Source organism: Phascolarctos cinereus, unplaced genomic scaffold, assembly GCF_003287225.1.
Source record: "Phascolarctos cinereus isolate Bilbo 61053 unplaced genomic scaffold, phaCin_HiC Scaffold_2;HRSCAF=192, whole genome shotgun sequence".
NCBI lineage: Eukaryota > Metazoa > Chordata > Mammalia > Diprotodontia > Phascolarctidae > Phascolarctos > Phascolarctos cinereus.
This window is the reverse complement of record NW_027555625.1, coordinates 200,162,582-200,186,610: the sequence shown is the minus strand read 5'-3', so window position 1 is coordinate 200,186,610 and position 24,029 is coordinate 200,162,582. Positions and strand designations below refer to the sequence as shown.

Here is a 24,029-nt window from a genome sequence, read left to right as displayed (position 1 = left end):
GTGTGGTCATTCTGTCTCTTTACCTCTCTGGGCCTTATTTTTTGGGCCTTTCTGGCTCAGAGTGAATGTACAAAGTAACTGATTCTCTTTTGGCCAGCAACCCTGAGGATCTTCTCCCAGTTTGATTTTTTTTTTTTTAAATTGAAGGGGCCATTTCCTTGACTGACTCCTTTAAGGCCTGTTCACTGAATGGGCATTGCCTCACTCAAAATGAGAACTTGAAAAGACTTTAGCTTAAAAGAGCCAAGGTCTCCCACTGCATCTTGGGCCATCTCCAGTTGTCCTGATTGCTGTGTGGCAACTGGACCCAGATGACTCTGGAGGAGGAGAAAGTGAAGCTGGTGACTTTGCACAGCCCTCCCTCACTCAAATCAAAGTTAGTTTCAAGACATGTCATCATCTCCCTGATGTCATGGTCTTCTTTGAGAACGAAGGAAAAACCACCAGAACTTTGAATTAGTTTGTATAAGTTTTTCCGGGTTTTTCTGAAATCATCCTTCTTGTCATTTTTTATAGCACAGTAATACTCCATTACTACAACTTGTTCAGCCATTGCCCAGTTGATAGGCATCTCCTCAATCTCCAGTTCTTAGCCACCACAAAAAGAGCTGCTAACTGTGGATCAAAGGGTATGCATAATTTGATTGTGCATACTTCCAAATTTGTTCTCCAGAATGGTTGGATCAGTTCACAACTCTACCTACAGGGCGTTATTGTCCCAGTTTTCCCACATCCCTTCCAACATCTATGATTTTCCTTTTTATGGCTGTACTTTATGCTATAAAGCCCCACCTAGTAATTCTATCATTCCATAATTAACTGATTTCCAGTATGAGTGGATTTAAACATTTAGCAATTGTAAAAGTAAACCAGACTTTCAGACCATCAGAAGATTGCAGAGGGGTTTTAAATGTAATCATGGTTGAATCAGTCTTAAATCTAATTGGCTAAATAGTGCAGAAGAAGCTGCCCAGTTGCAGAGACTATATAGAATTAATTGCACGTGTGCTGTTAGGGAGGTATCAGTGAGATCTCTCCAGTATGCCAGATTAACACATTAATAATGCATGAATACTTTGAAAATGTATTCAGACCCAGCACCACCCTCCTTACAGTCATGCATATCTTGAAAACAAATTACAACACCCTTGATGACTTGGATAACCCATTCTATGATCCCTTTACTTCAGTCAAATTATAGATCACTGAAATACTGTAAGAGTATAGCTCTGGGACCAGATTGAATTAATACTAGATCTGGAAGAAGACTGAACCAGAGGGACATATTTTAACCACTGTTTTTAATATATCACACAAATACAACTGTGTCCCAAAGGAGTGGCAGTTGTTAATAATTATTTTAAAATATAAAAAAGATAATAGGAATCGGCCTTCGAGCTGTAGACCTATATCCCTGGGTAACACCATCTTGTCTAAATGACTCATCAATTGCAGTTTGAGAAATGGGCGCATCAGTAGGAATCAAAAAGGCTTCATGCCTACTGACAGCAACAGTGAACGTAGTTTTCTGTTGTGGTCTGTCCTGCATGAAGCCAAACATAAAAGGAAAATGTTTGGGGCAGCCTGGCTGCGCAGTATAAGTGAGATTGCTGTACCACATGGGCAAGATTGCCTTTTTATGGGACCAAATGTGTGTCCATATTGATTGATGATTGGGAGAAGAGGATGCTCTTTATACAATTTGAAATACAAAATCAGGGGACCCTAGTAATATCTGAGGAAAATACCTATTCTTTCCTTGCAGTCCCCCTTTGGATTCCATGACACATTCTGTCAAGGATGTAGTAACCAACATGACTATAGACTTAGACCTCATGGATAAGTCTAAATTGGCTCCTTGGCAGAAAACTTTCATCTTGCCCTGCTTCTTTTTCCACCTTAAGAACTATTGTTCCTCAAGAGTGCCCTCAAACTTTTGTACAGAACAGTTTTTTTTTTTAAATGTCAAGAGATGACTACAGCTCCCTCAGAGAGCCAGTGTTGAGCTTCTGTGTCTCCCCTATAAATGGAGTGGGTGAACCTACTACCCTAGTTGTAGCAGCAGACATAAGTCAGGTGACTTATGGGATGAGGCTTCTGGCATCAGCTGATCTGAGTTGACTGTCCCACAATTCTCTTAGCAACATAGTGAGGAAAAGAATCAAATATGACCCTCAAACAGAAGACCCAACTATTGATTTAAATGGCTCCGTGGAAGAAGAATTTGGAAATGAGAACACAGTAGCATTTAAAATCTAGTCTTGGCTGTGGAGATGATTATCACCTAAAATTTCAGTTGGGTGGAGAGCAAATAATGGTGTCCTTGCTCTGTGGCTGAATGATAGTCTGTTGGCCTGAAGGAGTGAAGAACTTGAAATAAATGCTGGGATATTATTTTAGATGGTAGTTTTTCTGCAAACCTGACTAGGGTAAAGTATAGTTACCTTGATGGCTTTAGCTTCAAAAATTTTTTGAGGGAGAGATCCTTTACCCAGTTCATGGACTGGTGATTCATTCACAGAGCCAGACTGGTCTGTGTTCCATTGAATGCGACTCAGAGATTTGGCTGTGTAGATAAGCAGTGTTGTTTATGTGGGGCATCAAATGAAATACTCCGATGTGTCCTCTGCCACTGTGCTCCTCACCTGATTGGGGCTATTATGTGATGGCACAGTGATTTCTTAAAGAGACTTAGTGCCATTAAAGTGCCAAGAAAAACAGACAGATTGAGATTTGGGTAGATTTAACACTTCCAGGGCTGAGAGAGGCCTTAAGACTGGATTTAGTAATTTAGACATCTTAGTATCATACTCTTTGAAAAAAGATATTCTGCCTTTCAGTCAGCCAGAGCCAGCAAAATTGAAAAATATCAGATAGTTTGTCAGCTGCTGACCTAGGAAGGCTACAGGGTATACTGCAGCATGCTGATAGGGCCTTTAGAATGTGAGATCCGTATTTTGTTCTCTAAATTAAAGATCAGTATGAGGTATGCTAGCCTGATGAACAAGTTGATGGTACAGTACTCTTATCAGGTGGAGCAGGGACACATACATAGAGCACATAACCAGAGTTAGCCAATGTACAGAATGAATTCTTGAGACAAATATAGTAAGAAGCGACTGTGTTTCCTTATTAATTTATACCCAGTATTCTATGAATTTTTTGTGTGATCTGTCTAATGATTAACATTAATCTCTTTGGATTTTATATTGCATTCTTACTATTATGAAGTATTTGATTGTTTAACCCTATAAAATGTAGCATATAATTGAAATGCCTGTAAACCTGTTCACTTAACCATTAATATTTATAAACCATAATAATTTAGTTTTTGTTATTTTATAGGTGAGGAAACCAAAGCTCTGGGAATTGAAATGATTTGATCAGGATCATAGAATTAAGAAGTATTAAGTTATGATTTGAACCCAGTTCTCTTGAGATCAAGTCTAGTGCTTTTTTCATTACAGTCTGCTCTCTGTCCACAGTCTTAAATGTCAGTATTACTGGATAACAGGAGTCTTTATATCCACAACACCTACTACTTAATAGACCTTTAATAAATAAATGTAAGAATTTAATCTCCTAGAGAGCAGCATATCTTTTTAGCCATGTAGAGTTTAAAGAGATTGTTCCAAAGTTGCGATATATTACAACCTTCTCCTGTAAGGAAGAAGAGCTTCTAAAGCTTTTGTGTCCTAGTAGCTGATATGTTGTGATGTATTATAATCTTCAGAATGTCTTTGGATTGAGGGTGAGTCATTTAATGTAATATGCCTTCTCAAGAAGGGATCTGCAGCGCTACCAGTAGTGCATCTAGACAGGCTTACTGAGAGGGAACAACTATCAATACAAGTTCTTGTTGCAAGTTAAATGCTATAGGTGCAACTAGGTGGTGCAGTGTATAGAGCACTGGCCCTGAAGTCAGGAAGACCTGAGTTCACATTCGGCCTCAGACCAAACCCTTGACACCAGGTGTGTTAAGTGCAAGTCACTTAACCCTAATTGCCAAAAATAAATAAATAAGAAATTTAAAAAGCAAGTTAAATGCTATAGAGGAGTACTTATGGAAATACTGTAAGGAGAGGCAGTGGGATGTAATGGAAAGCATGCCAGATTTTTGAGGATATGGTACATCGGTTACGATCATAGGTGCACTCCGTATATCACGGGACTTCAGTTTCCTCATCTACAAAAAGAAATGATTGAATTAGATTACCCAACCCTTCTCCAACCCTTCTATCTCAAAATTCTATTATCTCTAAAACCCCAGTATGATTAAAATACTGTTAGCAGATCTGATTCCTGTTCCCTGTACGATTGTTGGTTTTGTGATAATCTTAGGAAAATAATTTCAGTCCTGCATGGTATTATATCTGCTCTTTACTCTTCCACCCCTTCTCACAATGATTTTGTTAGAATTAGTAGTGGTTAATATATATAAGTACTTTTGTGTCATAGGCTAAATCGCCTGTGATAAGTCTCTACTGGAAAAAAATAGTTTTTATAATGTTCTTTGTTTTCTTTAGGGGGGATGGACAGCTCTTATGTGGGCATGTTATAAAGGCCGTACAGAAGTAGTAGACTTGCTACTTTCAAAAGGTGCCAATCCAAATGTCACTGGACTGGTAAGCTTTCGTTAAAAATTATTTGCAAAAGTAAACAATCATATTTCTCTGGATACTAGAAATTGATTAGAGTTTATCCTTTTTATTACATAAAAATAAATATTGATGAAATAGTTGTTCTGTTTAGGAAAATTTCATCACAGCTGCAGGATAGATAGAATGCTAAAGATTATCATGAGCAATAAACAATGAGAACACTGCTGAAAATTTTTTTTCTAATTATTTGCTATTGGTTATTTTAAGCAGTTACCATAAGACTCTAATGTTATTTGTAAAAAATAACAAATGTAAAATGCTAATATATTAAATAGTAAGTGATCTCACCAGGCATAGTAGCATATACCTACAATCCCTGGTACTAAGAATGCTCAGTCTAATGGATTGCTTGAATTTAGGAGTTCTGAGCTGCAGTTGGGCTAAAACCTATTGAACGTCTACACTGAGTCTAGCACCAGTATGATGATCTCCTAGGGAGCAGGTGACCACCTTGGGTGGGACAAACCCAGGATAGAAACAAAGCAGGATGAGCTTCTGTGCTAATGAGGAGTGGGACTGGGCTCATGAATAGTTTGGGCAAGATAGGGAGTGTCAAAAAAAAAAGTAATTTTTGGAGTTTAATTTTTAATTCCCACTAATTATAATGAGAAGTAAATTCCATCTGGCTTAAGCATTTAGAAATGCTCATAAATTCTAGATGTCAGGTTTTAGTGGAATTTAGTACTTCTATACTATGTATGTGAAATTATTTGAAAGACTGATAAAGAAAACTTTTATATTCTTATGACTTATACCTGCTGAACTAGTTACTCAAATGAAATGTGTTTGGTACATAAAATCGTTGAGGCTGATTGTGTCCTTTTAATGCTTTTATTAATAATTCAAACTATTCCTCAGTATAGAGAAGTGTGTTTGTGGGGGATATGCAATATGTAGATTTAACTTTAGCTTTTTTGACATTTATTTTGAGTATTTTTGATAACCTCTTACTAATTACATAAATATTTGCTAAATAGAAATGTAAGACCATTAATATACAAAATGTATAACCATAAAAGATTATTTCTTAAGCCTAAGATTTTCTTTATGTTTTCAATATTTCAGCAATACAATGTATATCCAGTCATTTGGGCTGCTGGGCGAGGTCATGCAGATATTGTATATCTGTTACTGAAAAATGGAGCTAAAGTCAATTGTACTGATAAGGTAGGTTTATTTTAAAGCTATTCTTAATTAGAGTTGATATCACGCCCCTCTTAGTGTATACAGGAACTAGGAGGATGCCCGTAAACAGTTTTGAGGGCATTAAGGACTGATATTCTAGGTATTTGAAAGAGAAAGTTTATTAAAGGCCTGAAAAAAATTGCAGAGTATTATTACCAAAAGATAATGAAGATTGTTAATAGCTACCAGCATGTGCCTAAAGGATTTCCTCAAGGTCATATCAAGTCTTAAAAGAGGGTAAATATCAGAGTTGGATTTCCAGTGTTGCTTTTCTGACTCCAAAGCCAGTGTTGTTATCCCCCACAGGTGGTGGCACAGTTATTCCCCTAAGGTGGTGGCAGTAGAAACAAAAAAGAAGGAAATCAGGTTAGAATTATCTGGCCTCCTTGTTTGCATGAGAGAGTGAAGATTCAAGGATAATTCTGAGGTTTTGAGCTTGAGTGACTGAGAGAATTATGTCATTAAAAGTCCTAGGAGACATCTGAAGGGGAACTGGTTTTGATAAAAAGTTGATAAATATACGTTAAGCTTGAGGTGATGGTAGGATATTTTTATGGAGATATATAGCAGCCAGTCTAATTTTCAACATCAAAATGATTAAGGTTGGAGATACAGCTTTTGGAGTCACATATAAGTGATAGTTCGATCTGTTAAGGGGCACCTCTTAACTTGTCTTCTTGAGTTGTCATATTTTCCAGAAACACAGGACCCAGAGTGTTCAGGAAGCCCTGAACATGTTGAGGACATGTTCACCCCCTCCTTTCCACCCCTCTGCCCTGAGCTGACATAATTTGATGTTTACACCCCTTCCTGGATTCCCTGTATGTCCTTGGAAGTTAAACCAGCTACAGAGACAGGAATCAGTCTGCTCCAAACGAGAAGCTATGCAGCTGGGATCGTTGTAGATAAGCAGACCATCCTGTCTTCGGGGTCTAGCAGTACCCAAGGGAAAGGAATGCTGCTTTTGCCATTGTCTTTCTTCTCCCCTTCCAGAAGGGATTAATCCTTTCCACATCCCTACTACTTTCTTCTTCTTCCCACGCATTTAGGAAGAGATTGCTGTCCCTCCTCCTCCCTTTGCTACAATTTCATAAATATACAGGCTTCCGTTTGGATTGTGAATTCCTTGCACCTGGAGTTCTATATGCATGTTCATTTCTCTTGAAAAAATCCAGTTGTAACACATGTCTCGTGGACTTGTGCTATTTTTTTTTTTTTGGTTAACAGATCTGTGAAAGTTCATATAATTTCTTTCTAATTGTATTCTGTTAATACCTGTGACTTAGGGCAAGTCACTGAACTGCTTTTGGACCAATTTTCTCTTCATGAAATGAAGGGATAGGTGATCTAAGGTGTCAAGAGTTATAAATCTTTGATTCTATAATCCTATGAAGAGAAGCAAAATAGGTCACTGGAGAATGGTAGTAGAGTTAAGGGCAGGATTTTTCTTTTAGGATGAGAAAACTTAAGCATATTTATATTCAGAAGAAAAAGAAGCAGCAGAACTAGGGAAGCAAAGTGTAACAAAAAATAGTTTAATTAATGGAGCAAGGCCCTAGAGGAATCAGGAGAGGATGAGGATCAATAACATAGTAAAGTAGGGGTTAGCTTTAAGAAGAAGGTCACTCTCATACTTTGAGACAGGAGGCAAAGGAAAATAATTTAAAAGATGGAAATAGTGAGTTTTTGGTAAATGGAGTAGGTGGAATGATGAAGGATCTTGTACTACACAACCCTGATCCTCCCAGTAGAGCAGGAGGCAAGTTTATCTGCTCAGAGTAAGGAAGGCAAAGGTGGAGTTGGAGGCTTGAGGAATGTGAAAAAAAATTTGGAATTACAGTGGAGAAAAAGATAGGGAGTCAATAAAGAATGAACAAAAGATTTACCAAATAATAATAAAGGCCTAATTGAGACATGAGTTTGTATGATTCAAGTGATGAATGAAGTTCTAAGCATGACATAACTGGTATAAAGAGTTACATAAATCTTTTCAAAGTATGATTTTAATCGAATTGAGTGTGAAATTTTTTTTTACTGACATATACTTAATATATACATGTTAATAACTTTAAATTTATCTTACAGTATGGAACTACCCCCTTTGGTTTGGGCTGCACGTAAGGGCCATTTGGAGTGTGTTAAGCACTTACTGCATATGGGAGCAGATGTTGATCAAGAAGGAGCTGTAAGTTGTGTGTGTGTATGTGTGTGTGTATATGTATGTATATGCATGCATATGTATGTGTTAAAACTGGAAGAGCCATAAGACATCATATTTTTGTTTATCCAAAGAGAAAGGTGATTAACTTTTAGGCAGCGAAAATAAATATCTCTGCATATATATGAAGCTGTTTTCCACATTTAGATGGAATTAATATGGAAAAAATTCTCTTTTAAAGTAGTCACATAGTAGATTACTTACATGTTGTGTTTTAAATTTTCACATTTAGGAATTTAATGTTAACATGAGTATTTTTGTAGGCTAAAGTTAATTTTAGTAAGTGGCAAAACTTAAAATTTCCAAGTAAAGCAGAAAAAATAATTCAAATTATTTTCAAATCCATAGTTTCAAAGATTATTTGTATACTGCCTTGAAAGACTTTCTTAAACATTTTAAAATGAATATTATTTTTATCCTTGGCAGCATATAGCGTATATTGCCTTTTGAGTAAACAGATTAAAACTGGCATGGAATCAAAGGTGAAACTTTTTACATTGTTAAGCACATCAACATCTGTCTTTTGATCATCCATTAGTGACAAACATTTTGCTACATAATACTTTGAGAGATTGAAGAAGAACCTAAGGTTATTTTCCCTTGAAGAGTTTTAATTGGAGCATATGCTTCATGAACAGTATAAAATAGCCTATTGTGAAATGCTGTGAAAATGTGTTATAGATAAAGGTGTAAGTATAGTGCTACAGGAATTTAACAATTTTTTATTGTTACAGGACTGCCATAAAGATAATTCACTGCCTGATTCTTTGATCCAGTGTTAGCTTCTTGAGGGTCAGCTTTCTGTCTACCCCAAGTAAAGATAAAATTTTCTGAGAACTATAACATGATTTTAGGCAATGGCATTATAACCACCTGTTTGCATAAGCCTTTGGCTACTTAATTCAGTAAACATTTATCGGTCACTTAGTTTTTATATGTTACTCTGTTGGTAAATAATGATATATAGTTGGATAGGGTAGACTTTGTTGGATGAATAAATGGAATTTTGCATAACTATTGATGATATTCTGTAGGTATTAAGTGCTGAAGTGGAAGTCAGAAGACAGCATGATTTTTAAAATTGAAGAACATTATGGGCATTATGGAGTTTGTTGAACCTTAAGTTCCTATTATGTTAATTGGTTCTTGAAACCTAAGATCTGGATAATTATGTTAACAACTCATTTTTATATATTAGTTACAGGTTTATAAAGTGATTTTTACCCAACCCTGAGAGGTAGAATCCAAAGAATCATAGGATTCAGACCTGAGTTCAGATTTAATCTTGAGAGACTGAATTGACTTTTCTTAAGGTCATAGTCCAAAAGAGATCATAAATCCTCATATGGAAATTATTTAACTTGAGGGAGAGAAATTAAAAATTCCTATATTCTTTTTTTTAGAGTCAAAGCTTAAGACAAAGTGAATTCCTTGTAGAAAGATAGGTGTTTGGGAATGACAGTCACTCTTTTAGAGTACAGATAGTATATTGTCATGACCTGAAAGAGAGCCTCATTTCAGAAAAAGGAGAGTTGCTGAGACATTGGCTAATACGGTTTTTAAATTAACATGAAAGATAAAATGTATTATATTTCTTGATATTGGCTTGTAACTGTTGCCATATTGATATTCTTGCAGTTTTTCTTAATGTTTTATAAAAATAATTATGATAGTAATTTGAAATCAATAACTTATTTTTGAGTTTTAGTTAGAACATATTGTTACGTCTTGATTATGTATGTCAGATGTTGATTTAACAAAAAAGGTAGTTTTGATTGTTGTTTAAAACTTGATTGTATTATAGGCCTTTTATATATTAATTCTTGAAACACATAGTATGAAGAGGTAATGAACCCAGTAATGAATCTTTAACAACTGAGCATTTTATTTCTTTATTATTAGTAGATATATTGCAATACCTGCATCATTGAGATCACAAAGCCATTAAAATATCATTGATATTTCTTTGGTTTGTTATTTCCTTGAGCATTTTAATACTAAAGGACTTTTAGCAAGTATATCAATCAGATTTTTGAGAATGACAGTCTTAGAAATGTAAGTGGTCTTCTTCAGTATGCACTAATAATCTTTTTTTTTTTAATTGAAGAATTCAATGACTGCACTTATTGTGGCAGTAAAGGGTGGCTACACACAGACAGTAAAGGAAATTTTGAAAAGGAATCCAAATGTGAATTTAACAGATAAAGATGGAAATACAGCTTTGATGATTGCATCAAAGGAGGGACACATTGAAATTGTACAGGATTTACTTGATGCTGGAACATATGTAAATATTCCTGATAGGGTAAGTGATGAGTCATAAAAATTTCCTTCTGAAGAGTAACTACATTAACCAATGAAGTTGATTAGAAAATGTCTTACATACTTGTGTTATATATTCCTCAGATGCTTAGTATATATTTTTTGCCATCAGTTAACAAATTTATTTTAATTCATCCTCTGTTCACCAAGAATCTATTTAAAGTTTCTGTTATGTGTTAAGCACTGTATTAGGTGCTGGGGCTTGTGTTGTGGTTTGGTCCTTCATTTTCGAAGAGAACCATGACATCAGGGAGATGATGGCGTGACTTTCAATTGACTTTGATTTGAGTGAGGGAGGGCTGTGTAAAGTCACTAGCCTCATTTTCTCCTCCAGAGCCAGATAGTGATCAGGGTGACTGGAGATGGCCCAGGATTAGATGGGGGACCTTGGCCCTTTTAAATTAAGGTCTTTTCAAGTTCTGACTTTGAGTGAGGCAATGCCCATTCAGTGAATAGGCCTTTTGAAGAAGTGAGTCAAGGGATGGCTCCTTTAATAAAAAAAGAGACAAAAGTCAAAAAAGAGCTAGTCCTTTTCTTTGAGGAGCTCACATTCTACTGAAACAGCATGTATGCAGAAAATGCAAAATTGTTTGCTTTTTTTGAGTAAATGTGATTTTTTCAGTAAAGGGAGCTCCTAGGAAGAAATGCTGTGTGTGTGTGTGTATATATATGTATGTATGTATGTATGTATGTGTGTATATATATATGTGTGTGGGTATATATATATGTGTATATATATATGTGTGTGTGTGTGTGTGTGTGTGTGTGTATATATATATGTATATATATAAATAAAAAAAGTACAGATGGGGGAAATTATGATCTTATAGAGGGCCCTGGGTGCACTGAGAGGTTAGGTGACTTGCCCTGAGTCACAGTGGGTTTGTATATGTCTAAGGTGTATCTTCTTGATTTTAAAGTGGGCATGATACCTCTCTCTAAATGCACTGTTTATACCTAGTCATTTAAAAATACATTTTGAAATCAACATCATTAAAAACTATGTATTTTATGCCAAAGTTTTGTGGTTTTGTTATTTTAAAGACTTTGTGTAATATTAGTATATGATTACTCTTACTTTTCTTGCTCACTTTACATTGCCACAGACATCAGCAATTTAATATTGATTGCTCTAAATCTAATAGTTTAGTTTAATTGTCCTGAGTAGGAGTATTTAGTAGTACATTAAAAGTGTATTTAAGGGGGCAGTTAGGTGATGCAATGGATAGAGCACCAGTCCTGGAGTCGAGAGGACCTGAGTTCAAATCCGACTTCAGACACTTGCCTAGCTGTGTGGACCCTGGGCAAGTCACTGAATCCCAGTTGCCTCACAAAAGAAAAAAAAAAGCATATTTAAAAGATTAACCAGTAAGAGGTTAGTACAAAAGTAACATTAAAAACAAAACGTCTCATTTTTTTCAAGTTTAGTTAAGTATTATTTTCTACTTCTAGGTCCCTAATTAGAATAGTTGTCTTCAATTCAACCATCAGCTTTATCAATACCTTGTGTTCTACACTTAAAGGTGTACATTTTGTTTCTTTTTTTTGGGGGGGGTTTGAGTTTTTGTTTTTAAAGTGAGGTCTACATGTCATCATGGAGTGACCAGGTAGGAGGGGGATACTGCTAGTCCAAAGGCTCCTGCCCACATCAAGTACTCCTTTCTCCATTAGCTTTGTTACCTTTGGACACTGAAGTTAGTGGGGACACCAAGTCTCCTGGATCCCTCTAGAAAACAATACATCTTTGTCCTCTCGCCACAGTATGGGGCATTCCCTCTTAAGCCCCTGATACATTGGGCCAGGAGAAAGAGCAGATATACATGTTCCTCATTGCCACTTCCAGACCATGCATTTGCGCTGTCATTCAGCAACTTTTCTTACTTTTAAGGTTCACTTCCTCTGTCTCTGACACCTAGTAAAGATTTTTGTTGAAGTCTGTCAGCTTCCAGATCTTTCTCTTTTTTCAAGGAGTTTCTTAGATACTCTCCTGGATTATAAACCTTACCCTCTTTCTGAAGTATTTCGGTATACACATTATTCATGTCACCTTGAACACCATTCTTATGACTCATATTTTCTCTCTACCTCAGCCACCTACAGGAATAGTCACATTTTAAGTTTTTACATCATCTATTACTAGGTTTCTTGTATGGTCTTGGATTCTGAAAGTCTTTTCTCTAAACATGACTTATCTTTCTATTGCTCCCTCAGCTTCACTTCTCTTAAACATTCTTACCACATCATCTAAGCCTTCTACCCTTTCCTCTTCTCCCAATCTATCACCCTCTGTCTGGCCTTTCTTGTTTTCATAGTCTGCATCTCATTGTTGATCATTTCAGTTGACATTTTTGCCTCCCCCAGAATCCCACATTCATTTGCTTTTGCCACTCAGAGCTCTACCCTGGGCTAACTGTACCGTTCTCTTTTCTCTGCTACTCCTAGCAGTCTAGTGAAGCCTATAGACCCCTTTGTTTACATGCTTGAAATAAAATAAATAAGATTACAAAGGAAACTAATTTTGTTGAAATAAAGTTATCAAAATATTTTTAAAAATTCAAGTTCGCGGACCCTGGATTAAGAACTCCTGTACTGTCATGTTGTTGAACATTGCTGGCAAATGTCATGTAACTCTACCAACGAGATCCATTATGAATTTATGTTCTTATCTCAGATGGGCCTTTATTGCTTCTTGGCAATCTTTTAATTTTTTTTTTCTGATTGAGTCCTTGTCACATACCCCACAGTAGCTGTAATAAACTATCTTCTGTCCCCAGCGCGCCCCCCCCAATACTACCTTCTCTCTTAAAATGAGAACCTCTCCTTCTACTGAGAAGAAAGTCCAAATGGACATAATCTTTCGCTTTTCTCGTCTTGTAAAACTTAAAACACCTCTACATCATTCCTCATTTTTTCTTTTCCTGTGGTTTATAAAGAGGTAAGGGGTCCTTCTTCCCAAAGTTAATCTTTTTTGTGCCATTGGTATTATCCTCTCCTATCTCTTTTGGCCATTCTCTTTCTTTAATCTTAAATTTTCCCTTATTTACTGATTCCTTGTGGATTGGTGTTGGGGATAGAACACTACAGTCAGGAAAACTTGTGTTTGAATTCTAGTTCAAATATACTTAATCTCTCTGATCCTCAGTTTCCTTATCTGTTAGGAAAAAAAAGGGGGGGGAGGATAGTAATAATAGCACCTTTCACATAGGGTCATTATGAGAAGCATATGAAATAATGTATATAATATACTTTGTAAACCTTAAAAACTATACAAATATGAGCTATTGCATTATGTCACCATGCATATACCTTTCTATCCCTAAAAAAAATGTTCAACCTTGTTTCAAGCCATTAATCTATAATAATTCTACTTTTACAATTAGATTACTAGAAAGAGTCATCAGCAATTATTGCTTCCATTTCTTCACTTCTCCTTACTTTTTTACCTCTGTATTCTGGTTTCTAACCCTGCTGTTGAACTGAAACTCCTTTCCAGGATTGTCAGTGATAGTTTAACAGCTTAATGTGTGTTTGTCCCCTCAGGTCTTATCCTATTTGACCTTTCCTCAACTTGGCTACTCTATAATACAATTAAGATTAAGATCCCCTACACCAGGCAGGGGTGGGGAACCTGTGGCCTCTGGGCCACACATGGCCTTCTAGATCCTTGGGTGTGGCCTTTTGACTGAGTCCAAGTTTTATGGAACGAATCTTTTTATTAAGGGGATTTGTTCTGTGAAGTTTGGAATTCAATCAGAGGGCTGCACTTCAGGACTTAGAGGGTCTATGTGGTCGTCAACCTGCAGGTTTCCCACCCCTGCCCTAGACCATTGTAATACCCTTGTAATTGTACTCTGAGCTGCCATTCCTCACCTTCTGCAATCCATTTACCACACAGCTTCCAAGTTAATACTCTTAAATCACAGGTCTCACCATGGTACTATAAAAAATCTTCAGTGACTTTCTTTTGCCCCTAGATGCATAGGAGTTCTTAACCTGGGGTCTGTAAACTTGTTTTAAAGGATATTTTGATAACTTTTTCAACATAATTGGATTTTTTTGTAATACTGTGTCTTTTAATTTTATGCATCTAAAAACATCTGAGAAAGGATATGTAGGTTTTACCATATTGCTAAAAGGGGCCCATGGTACAAAAAAAGTTAAACAAACAAACAAAAAACCTTATTCTGGGGTAAAATAGTGGGTAAATTTTCTTAGCCTGGAATTTAAAGCCCTATGAGAGCTCATCTGTAACTTATTTTCTCAGGAACCTGGGACACTTGATAGATTAAATATCTTGCTCTTGATCACTTAGCTCATATGTGTCAGAGATAGGACTTGAACCTTGGTCTTCCTAACTCCAAGACCAGGTCCATATCTCCTACTATGCCATGTTGTTCTTCTCTGCCCTGAGAGACTAGCTAACCAAGCTCATTAGAGTTGTGTATCAGGTAAGAATAAGTAGATTTTGTGTAGACAGTTTAATAAGCAGTCCTGTGAATAAGGTGCATGAACTTTGGTTTTGGTGCATGCATATGGACTTTGTGTTGTGACCTCTTTTGGCTTCTCAGATGGCTCTTTTGATGGTTTTGTCTCCTGCTTCTTATCAGTTCTGGATAGTTGAAGTTGTCATATTGAGGTCTAGATAGGTGATGTATCATTTTGATTTTAGTACAAATGAGCTATGGGAAGCTTATCGTAAGGAAATTTTTTGTGAGTTTTTGTCTCTATTCTTTTCTAGGTATTAAAAACATATTGTTGTAAAGACGAAGGCCAGCTGACTCTTTCAGCTAGGTCTCATTTGCCATTAAACTCTGTTTATCATCATGGACTCTGTTTATCGTCATGGTTCCAAATCTTCATGAGATCTCAATGGACAGTTCTTTCAGCATTGAGTCAACATTGCTGCTTTCTAAATTGATACAGAACTCATTTATAAACCAGAAAATTAACTTACTAATTTTCTGTATGGGATTTTTCATTCACAAAACTCAAATATTTCTTTCTGTTCTTCAGGATATTTATTCTCTTCTTAGTACCAGAATAGTTGGGAAAACCAAGTTAATGATCAGAAATTACATTTTGAAAATAGTTATGGGGTGAAGGGAGTCATATAACCATATAAGGAGTATTTTCATCAGAATATGTGGTAGCCTTCTAAGAAGTTACCCTTCTATACTGTATGATCATAGGAGAGGGTGAGGAAATAAGCATTACCCCTTGAATGGGTCTGAGACTCACTGACAGGGTATTACTATCTAACTCCTTTTTCTAGATTTCATAGTGACGATTACCTTTCTTTTTTGCACTTATCATTGACTCTTTATTCCAGCATATTTTTATCATGCTATAATTTCCAAATTTATGTTGTATGTACTGGCAGCTATGTCGATGATGATAGTTTGCCTTTCCTTAATGTTTTACTCTGGTGCTTCATTGTTGCATAAACAATTACTCTAGTTTCAAAAGCTATATCAGCAAGATACTTTAGCGTGTTCTCCCAAAGTGAAAAAGCTTCAGATGAGTGTCATCCTAGAACTAGCCTTGTTAAATTTAGAGAGGCTTATAAAAAGGTTATCCACCAGGTGGTAAACTTTTGATTACAGCATGTCACAAAACCGTCTCCTCAGACATGGAGGAATTGCAGTCTGCATTGGCAGAGGTAGTACCTAGTCCCAACAAACTTTGAAATCTTTTGAAGTACTAAAGATATAGGCTTTGCTCCAAATCAGATTTTTAAGAAAATATGTTTTATTAAATTTCAAATCTTAGTTAATTCTTTCTCATCATCAATTCATTGTTTTTCAGAGTGGAGACACTGTGCTAATTGGTGCTGTCAGGGGTAGTCATGTTGAAATTGTTCGAGCCCTCCTACACAAATATGCTGACATAGATATTAGAGGACACGTAAGTATAACTACATTATTTTTAGTTAGAATACAAATATGATGTTTTAGCAAACATCCACTATCTTAAAAACCAAAAACTTTAACTTGTAAAATCTAGCAGGTTTTTGTATACTTGAGTTATTCTAAAATTGCTTTGGAAAAAATCCTGTGAATCAGGGATAGGAGCAAGAACTGGACTTGTGATTTCATTGTGATAGGGAATTCCCATCAGAAGGGAGTATTCTCTGCTGGTGCAAGTCTTCTCTGCAGTTTATAGAGAGTTGCCCATTGAACTGACTGAGATTTAAGCAGCTTTTTAAGGGTCACAGAGCCAGCATTTGTCAGAGGCAGGCTTTGAACCTAGGTCTTCCTGGCTTTGACTCTGCCCTCTATTCGCTGCTCCATGCTATCTGAAGTCGGGCTACTTTTCTTAGCTTTTAGGATTTTTCTTAGGATAAAAAGTAGAATTTATCAGCTTCTACCCATTTTAATTTCTACGTTTTTTTAGCATATGCTTCTCCAGAAGAGTTGTAATGATCATCCATACTAAGAAAGAAAAAGGTAGAGAGCCTGTGTACAAAACACATATCTGAACGAGACTTATTGGAGGATATTCTTTATGGCTAAGACTGAGAGACTGAAAATGCTGCAGAGTTTGAAATCTGAATCAGATCATCTTTGGTTGAGAGGAAGGTAGCAGCTGCAAAGATGGTTTGCAGCTTTTCCTTTTGTTTGGGAAAGGCCCTGTATCTGATATATGTCATGATATTTTACCAGTTACTTGCTTACCTGGGATTCTATGGCATCGAGTGCTGGGGAAACAAGATACGATGTGGGCGGTTCTAAGCTTTGAGATCATTGAGAATTATAATTTTAGTTTAAGTGGGGTGAAGAGCACAGAATTATAATGCTCATTTTATTTCACACTACTTGAAGGTTTATTAACAAGGGTGAGAAAATCTATTATCTTTGATCCCAGGTGCTGTGGGGCCTTTTGGATTTAGGCTGATACTTACTTATGAAGTGGAATTTTTGAAGATTTGAGGGACTGTCTTAGCCAGTTTAGTAGTATAAGGCAAAGATAGAGGAATCATTTAAATCTGCAAAAGTATGGAGGATAATAAACAGTTTGTATAAGTGTGAGTATGTCAAAGGTGTTTTTCTCTCTTTAACTTGATAACCTCGCTGTTAACTGGAAGAATGACTTCAGGATGTCTTCTTATATGAGAGGATACAGGCTCTTGGAGAGAGGGGAGGGCTTACAGTTTTCCCTTGGGACTTCATATGTGAATGCTATCTTAGATTCTGGGGGGGAAAAAAGTATGCAGGGTAAGTAGTGGAGAAAAAAACTAAAACACCAATGATTTTAATTTTAGGGGAAAAACTATCAATATATCAATGGATAAATGTGCATAAGCACCTGTAATTTCTCTAAAAAGCAGTGTTAATTCATTTAAATTCACCACGGAAAGATAGCACTTGCAGTTACAAAATTGCTAAATAGTGAATATTATTTGAAGGGCTACCGCAGTCACAAACCAATGAAATGAATTGTGACAGTCATACCATAGCTGGCCCTGCTGCATAGTGCCGTGTTATATTTTTATTGCATTATGTCTCAAAGGCATATAAAGGCTGTGTATTCTGTCTCCATTCATCTGGGTAGAAATGTATTTATTCTAGCTATTCTTTGCACTAGTCACTGGATACACTTCCACAGCATTTCTTTTACTTTCATATTTAAACTCCCATCTTCACCCCAACCCTTTCTCACTCAGCAAGTGACTTTTTCTTCTACTCTGCTGAGAAAATCGAGGCCCTAATTTCTTATCACACATTAATACTGCTTTATATCTTCACCTACCATTTGCTTTACATGCAGAGAATCAGGTTGCCCTTCTCCTTGCTCATTCTAACCACTACGGTTGCCTCCTTTCTATCTCTTTTAGGAGCTTGCTGCAGTGATCATTCACTCTTTTATCTTTAGATTCTCCCTATCAGCTAACTCCTTTTCTGTTGCCTACAAACATGTTCATATGTCCCCTATTCTTAGAAAACCTTTATTTGACTCTTCCAAACGCTCAAGCTTTTGTCTTAAATTTTCCCTTTGTTTCCCTGCTGAATTCCTAGAGTATTCTACACTAGTTCCCTCCATTTCTTACCACTCCTTATTAATTCTAACCCTTTATAGCCAAGCTTGTGAAGTCACCATTGTACTGCAACCACTTTTTGTAAGGTGACCAGAGACCTTTTAATCCAGCCAGTCAACAAGCATTTGTTAGAAGTTTATATATACTGTTTTGTGCTAAGGAATGAGGATACAAAAAAAAGGCAAAAAACCCAACCCTCCACCCCCCCAAAAAAAACCCAACCCAGTCCCTACCCTGAAGGAACATACAGTTGAATAGGGGAGATAATATGAGAAATAAAAGGTAATTACAGAGTAGGTAGAAAGTAGTCTTAGGGAGGAAAGCACTAGCAACTGGGGGCACCAGGATAGGCCTCTTATAGAAGGTGAGGTTTGAACCAAGCCTTGAAGGAAGCCAGGTAAACTTAAGAGGTAGAGAGAAAGAGATGGAACATTGTAGGCATGGGGGACAGCCAAAACAAAGTCACAGAGATGTTAGATTAAACATTTTGTGTTAGGAACAGTAAGTAGACGAGTATGGCTGGAGGAGAGTGTTAGAAGACTAGAAGGGTTGGAAGGAATCAAGTTATGAGGAACTTTAATTGTAAAACGGAGAAATTTCTGTTTGATCCTGGAGGTAACAGGGAGCTCCTAGAGTTTATTCAGCAGGCTAGACTTATATTATGCTTTGAAAAAAAATTCTGGCAGCATAATAGAAGGATTGGAGTGAGGAGAGACTTGATACAGGAAGAATAATTAAAAGGTTATTCTGGTAGTTTAAGTGACAAGTGTTAAGGACCTAAATTAGGGTTGTCTTTCTATGATAGGAGAGAAGGGGATATATATGAGAGGCATTGTGATGGTAGTAATGATAAGAATTGACAATGGGTTGGCTATGTGGAATGAGTGAAAATGGGGAATGTCATAAGTCTGGGTGAGTGGGAGGAAGGTAGCGCCCTCAGCAGTAGTAAGGAAGTTTAGAAGTGGGGAGGTTTGGGGGCAGAGAGATACTGAGTTGTCTTTTGGATATATTAAGTTTGAGATATCCAGTGTACATCCGGTTTAGATGTCTAAGAGGCAGTCTTACATGTAGCTTAGTAGAGAGACCAGGGTTGCATGTGTGAAAATGGAAATCAGTCTGGCTGTAGATATTTGAACCTTTTGGAGCTGATGGTATCATCAAGTAAGGTAGTATCGAATAAAAAGAGAAAGGGGTCAAGGACTGAGCCTTGGATATCACCTACAGTTAGAGGGTGTGCTATGGATGAAGAACCAACAAATGGAGGCTGTGAAGAAGCCTTCTGACAGATAGGAAAAGAACTAGGAGGCATCATTGTCACAAAAACCTAGAGAGGACAGCATCCAGCAAGAGCAGGTGGTCAGTAGACTCAAATGCTGCCGTAAGGTCAGGGAGTATCAGGCTTGAGAATAGCCCATTAAATCAATCAGTAATCACTCAAGAGATATTTATTAAGTACCTACTATGTGACAAGCACAGTGCTAATGCTTAAGTATTAGATTTGGCAGTTAAGAGATTATTGGTAACTTTGGAGACAGAGTTGCAGTTAAATAATGAGTTTAGAAACCAGCTTACAGAAGCTTGTTGTGGAGGCACTGCTGAGAGACTTTTTTTTCAAGGAGTGTAGCCATTAAAGTGGGGAGAGATAGAGGATAATAGTGAATGGGATTAGATATATCAAGTGAGGGTTTTTTAAGTATGGGGCAGTCATGGGCATGATTGTAGGCGGTAGAAAAGCAACTAGTAGACAAGGAGAGATTTAAGATGAGAAACTTTTCTGGAAAAGATGGGATGGGGATAGGCCAATACTTAGTAGCTGTGTGACTGTGGATAAATTACTTAATCTCTCTTTGCCTGAGTTTTCTTGTCTGTAAAATGACAACTCTGGTACCTACCTTATAGGATTGTTGTTAGGCTCAAATAAAATGTACACGATGTGTACTTTAAAGTGAATATTTATTATTTCTGCCATGAATATTATTGATATTTAATATCCCCACAGCATCACTTTTTACATTACGTTTTGTATTAAAACATCTTCTTATTTTATAGGATAATAAAACTGCTCTGTATTGGGCTGTTGAAAAAGGCAATGCAGCAATGGTGAGAGATATCCTGCAGTGCAATCCAGATACTGAAATATGCTCAAAGGTTTGTGTTTAGCTTAATAAAAATTGAAATAAAACAGGAATATTTAGTTCCCTTGGTCTCATCATATCATTAAAAAAAGTTTATGGTTTTTTTTATTTCTCTTATAATTGAAAATCTTCAGTTAGGTACTATTCTAGTGAAGATAGTCCTAATTTATTGACAATAAATTGTGGTTAATATCATGGGAGCAGGTGATTAAGAGCTGCACAGAATGGGAAGGTGTAGATGGGATTGGTGTTATTAGAGGGAATGCCCCTATCAATATGAATATAGATATATTTGAATATTAGAAAGTAACTTTGTGGAAAGTATCCAGGCTGTTAGGTTACAGTTCTGGTCTGCAGTATTTTTCAGATTTGCATTTTATTGTGTCTGCATGGTATTTTAGCAATATTAATATATTATTATAATATGATAATTACGTTATTATAATGTATAATATATACTACAATAATAATTACATAAGTAATTATAATAATGAATATAAAATTAACTTCATATAGCTTAGGTAAAGAAAAACTTATTTTAAGGCAAATTTTTAACATGAGACCATCTTAAACTGAACTTTGTTAACGAGATATACCTCCTTTTTTTAGGATTTGTAAATTCTTTAAGTTCATAACATTTTAGTGTAATTTGTTTTTAAAAATACCGTAGTTAATTAAAGTTTTCAGTTTAGTAAACATGAAAAACATTTTTCTCCTTAGGATGGTGAAACACCACTTATAAAGGCCACGAAGATGAGAAATATTGAAGTGGTTGAACTTCTGCTAGATAAAGGAGCTAAGGTGTCTGCTGTAGATAAGGTAAAAAAGGGAAGAAAACCCCACAAACTCATACCAGTAATTTCTATGTAGAGGTAGTATTTTAGATAGCAATCCTTTGACCAGTTTTGTCCATTTATGCTCATGAGTGTTAAGGTCTGTTTTTGTGGAGAGAAGGGATACTTTGAGTGGTTACGTGTATGATTGTGAAATTCTGTTGTCTTTTCAGTTAGTAATATTAGTATGTCGTGTCAAAATAAGGAACTAGTGTGATAAAAATCTGTTTGAATTTCTTTTTATGTTAGTTGTAATAGGCCATTGTTGGACTTAATATTGAGCCCTTTCCAACTTAGTGTAGGATCTGTGGAGTTTGTGTTCCACTGGAATAGCCTTCAGGAACCCAAGGCCATCTCCAAATTATGGTAAGGCATTGAAGGGGTGGGTATGTTAGTGGAGGATATATATATTACATTTAATTACTTACAGTCAGAGAACACTTGAAGAACATTTTGATTGAGAACAAGTCATATATTAATTTGAACTGTTAGCTGTTCTTTAAAGTTATTCCCTAGGGACTTTGATAAAGTAACATTTTGTATTTACTTTGTATTTTGAGAGGGGCAGCTAGGTGACACAGTGGAGAGAATGCTGGGCCTGGAATCAGGAAGGCTCCTCTTCCTGAGTTCAAAGTTGACCTCAGACACTTACTAGCTGTGTGACCCTGGGGAAGTCACTGAGCCATTTGCCTATTTCCTCATCTGTAAAATGAGCTGGAGAAGGAAATGGCAAACTACTCCATTATCTTTGCCAAGAAAACCCCAAAAGGGGTCATGAAGAGTCAGACACAACTGAAAAACAACTAGACACCAAAATCATATGCTGAGAAAATAGCAAACGTCAGTAAATACTTGATAAATTGAACAGTTCATCCGAATGTTAGCTTTTTCAACAAATATTTACTCACCTCTTTTGTAATGTGCTATTTGTCACTTCTTGCCTCCACCTCAAATTACCTTTCTTCTTTTAAGATGCATTTTAAACACTGTCTTCTGCATGAAGATACCTTTCTTGACCTTCCCAACTTCTAATACCCTTCCTCCCAAACTACCTTATATTTAACTACTTTTTAAGAATAGGAATTTTTTTTTTGTTCTTTGTACTTGTATTCTCAGTTGTTAAGATGGTGCCTTGCAAATAGTAAGTGCTTAATGAAGGGTTATGGATTTATTGGTGGTCCTCACTCTTAATGACTTAAAAGTAGGAGGAAATAGTTGCAACAGTATCTGTAGTAGGAAGGAAGTATGTAATAAGTGACATATGAGTAGTACAGATTAAGATTTTAAAGATTCAGAGGCATTACTCTTGTTTAGGAGAATCAGAGAAGGCATTTGAGCTTGGCCTTAGAGGATGAGTTAGTTTAGAGTATGGTAGGGAAAGATACATCTTTCCACGTGCATTCCCGGCAAAATGGACAACATGAGAAAGGTATGAAAGCACCATGTAAGTTAAAGGAATGGTAAAAGTAGTCTAAATTGAGCTAAAGAATTGGACCTGTATCAGGAAGTAACATTAAATGAGTCTGGAAAAGTAGATTTGTACTGCATTGTGGCAGAACTTGAATACTAAGGAATTGAATTTAGAATTTATTTGGTAGACACTGGTTTTATGAGGGGGATGACAAATGTAATCAAAGTGGTGGCTATAGAGTCTGGGGACTGTTTGACCCAAAGAGTCCACTACTAGGCAGTCATATGTCCCACGGAGGTCAAGAACAAAAGTAAAGGTTCTGTGTAATACCAAAATATTCATAGCAGTACTTTTTTGTGGAAATATGGAATTCAGTGGGGAGGCTGTTTGCAGTAGTCTAGACTTGAGCTCTCAAACTCCAAATGTTAATTGCAGAAATAGGAAGGACTTCCCAGTCCTCAGATACTGGTTCCTCAACCCTTTGTCCTCTACTATTTCTTGCAGCAAATTAGCTTCCCTGGAATTGTATTCTTCTGGTTTCCTTTCTGCTTCTCTGGCTATTTCACTGACTCCTCTTTGAGAGATTGTAGACTAGTTTCAGTGATAGAATGTGAGCTCCCTGAGGGCATGGGGCTCTGTATTTCTAATGCTTATTGTAGTCCTTGGGACATGGTAGGCATTTAATAAATTTTTGTTGATTGATAGTAACTACTTGCCCTCCCTCTAATTCCTGCCAAACAGACAAAACCCACAAAACCCTAAACCCTGTTCTTTAAATATTATTTCTGGTTCTTTTTGGTCTGTTTTTTGAGAAATCTGTCAATGAAAAGAAGGAGAATTTGGGGAGTAACTGAAGAGAAGCAAGAAATTTTTTTTTTAATTATAGGAATGACAAATGCATTTTTAGGGAAAGAAAAAGGAGCCAGTAGAGAAAGAAGGAAAACTTGTAAGATGAAAACTTATAACAGAGAGAGGGATTGAAGGAACAAGGTTCTGGAGAAAATTAGAAAAGATGGAAACCAGTGAACAGATGGAAAGAAAGCATCTTTCTCATAAAATAGAGGGAAAGATTAAAGTAGGTAAAATTAGAGATATTTTAAATGGATAGAGGAAGGCATGGTGATAGATGGAATAGGAAGAAGAGTACAAAGAGCTTTTGCCAGATAATGTCAGTAAAGTAGATGACTTTCTCTAGTGATGATGAGGAATGTGGGTTAGAATTATTCATT

The 24,029-nt window shown here is 36.4% G+C and overlaps 1 protein-coding gene across 1 annotated transcript in view; it reads left to right on the top strand.

Annotated features, from left to right (window-relative positions):
- Positions 1–24,029, top strand: part of KIDINS220 (kinase D interacting substrate 220) — a 164,330-nt gene that overhangs the window by 24,668 nt on the left and 115,633 nt on the right. Inside the window, 8 exon segments of the mRNA XM_078149758.1 lie at positions 4,527–4,625; positions 5,727–5,828; positions 7,932–7,943; positions 7,945–8,031; positions 10,172–10,369; positions 16,192–16,290; positions 20,471–20,569; positions 21,277–21,375. Of these exon segments, the coding sequence (XP_078005884.1) occupies positions 4,527–4,625; positions 5,727–5,828; positions 7,932–7,943; positions 7,945–8,031; positions 10,172–10,369; positions 16,192–16,290; positions 20,471–20,569; positions 21,277–21,375 (795 nt within the window).